At 35.3% G+C, this 1,519-nt stretch overlaps 1 protein-coding gene across 3 annotated transcripts; it reads left to right on the top strand.

Annotated features, from left to right (window-relative positions):
- Positions 1–83: 83 nt before the first annotated feature.
- On the top strand, positions 84–1,453 carry LOC110028038. 3 transcript variants are annotated; one of them, XM_020729737.1, is made up of 2 exons: positions 355–417; positions 575–1,445. In XM_020729737.1, exon 2 carries the CDS (start codon positions 597–599, stop codon positions 1,428–1,430), a length of 834 nt encoding a protein of 277 aa, XP_020585396.1. In that variant the 5' UTR covers positions 355–417; positions 575–596; the 3' UTR covers positions 1,431–1,445. The 3 variants fall into 3 exon arrangements, with proteins under 3 accessions (XP_020585395.1, XP_020585396.1, XP_020585397.1); XM_020729738.1 differs by having other exon boundaries at positions 391–441; XM_020729736.1 differs by having other exon boundaries at positions 84–1,453.
- The last annotated feature ends 66 nt before the right edge of the window (positions 1,454–1,519 follow it).

Below are 1,519 nucleotides of genomic sequence, written 5' to 3'. Positions count from 1 at the left end.
TTTTTTTTCTGATAGACAATAGCAATCAATTGTCGATATATGATTTAGAATCATGAATTTTCATTAATAGTGTTTGTTGATTTCATACGATTCTAAACGACAACAGTATAATCCGTTGTTTACGATGTGTTGAAGATTGTCTGATGTAGATGTTTTATGTTTCATTACTGTATGGCTAATTACCAGTTTGTTTCGATTATTTTCTTGATTAGGGTTTTGAAATGGTTGGTGGCTGTTTTTGCATGAAGTTATCTTGAGCGAAAAAGGGCGGGAACAGTTACCGGAGTGCGAAAATTTCCAATATGAGAGCATTATCTTTCTCAAAACGCATAATATCACCATTTCTTTCACATCCACAAATTGTTCTTAGATCTCTTGGTTTCTGCTCTGATGCGTTTAGATCTTTGCAAAGGGAGGGTGAGCTATCTGCATTTAGATCATGTGATAATTCAAGCAAACTCAATTTCAACTTTCGCGAGATAAAATTTCCTCAGTTGATTCCATACAATAAAGATCAGGTGGAAAATTTTAATATCGAACTTGCTGATCCCAATCTTTGGCCAATTTCTTTCAGCTTGGCTGACAATTTGCATGGGATGGATGCAAGGCAGGAAGTTGCCTCAAATTTAGATGAGGATACATATGATAATGAAAGTTTCAATGGAGATTATATGGTTGGAAACTCATTTGATTTTGATGAGATTGAGGACTTGAAAATGCAAAAGAAGCTGTTTTACAAGCTGGATAGGGGATCTAAAGAATATGAGGAAAGCAATTTTACCTTTCATAAAAAAAAATCTTCCAAGAAACGTCTTGAGAAGCTAAGAAAAACTAAAATGGTGGAGCGATGCAAGAAATCTGAAAATTCTTCTGCTAAACCACAGAAGAAATCTGAAAATTCATCTTCCAAACCATTGGTTTGTGAGGTCCATAATGAGGTTACTTCTGTGGATAAGAAGGTGAGGACTCCTACATTTAACCAGCTTACAGATCCTTATCATTTGCCCTTCTGCTTGGATATCTTTGTAACAAAAGGTTCTGTTCGTGCTTCTGTGATTCATCGGGTTACAAGTAAAGTTGTGGTTGTGGCACACTCCATTTCTAAGGATATGAAATTTGATTTGACTCATAAGAAAGATGCTACAGCTTGTGCTGCTGTAGGAGAAACTTTGGCTCAAAGAGCGAAGGAGGATGATATTCACAATGTGGTGTATACACCAAGGAAAGGCGACAAAATTGAAGGGAAACTTCAAATTGTGCTTCAGTCCATCATTGATCACGGGGTTGATGTAAAGGTGAAACTTAAGCAGAAGAAAGCTATCAAGGTATTATTTCGTCTGCCCTTGTTTTGCTTTTTTGTTGTTTTATCTTATGTATTCATTCAAAGCTTCATTATTTATGTCTTTAATTGTTACTGCAATTACTTGTAAGAAGAGAGATGCTTATTAAACTTAAAAGTATTTTTTCATACAATTCCAGGCACGTTCACTTCAAAATGGAAATAGTATTTGTTCTAGTC

Source organism: Phalaenopsis equestris, unplaced genomic scaffold, assembly GCF_001263595.1.
Source record: "Phalaenopsis equestris unplaced genomic scaffold, ASM126359v1 Scaffold000485, whole genome shotgun sequence".
Lineage (NCBI taxonomy): Eukaryota > Viridiplantae > Streptophyta > Magnoliopsida > Asparagales > Orchidaceae > Phalaenopsis > Phalaenopsis equestris.
This window is presented reverse-complemented; position numbering and strand designations above follow the sequence as displayed.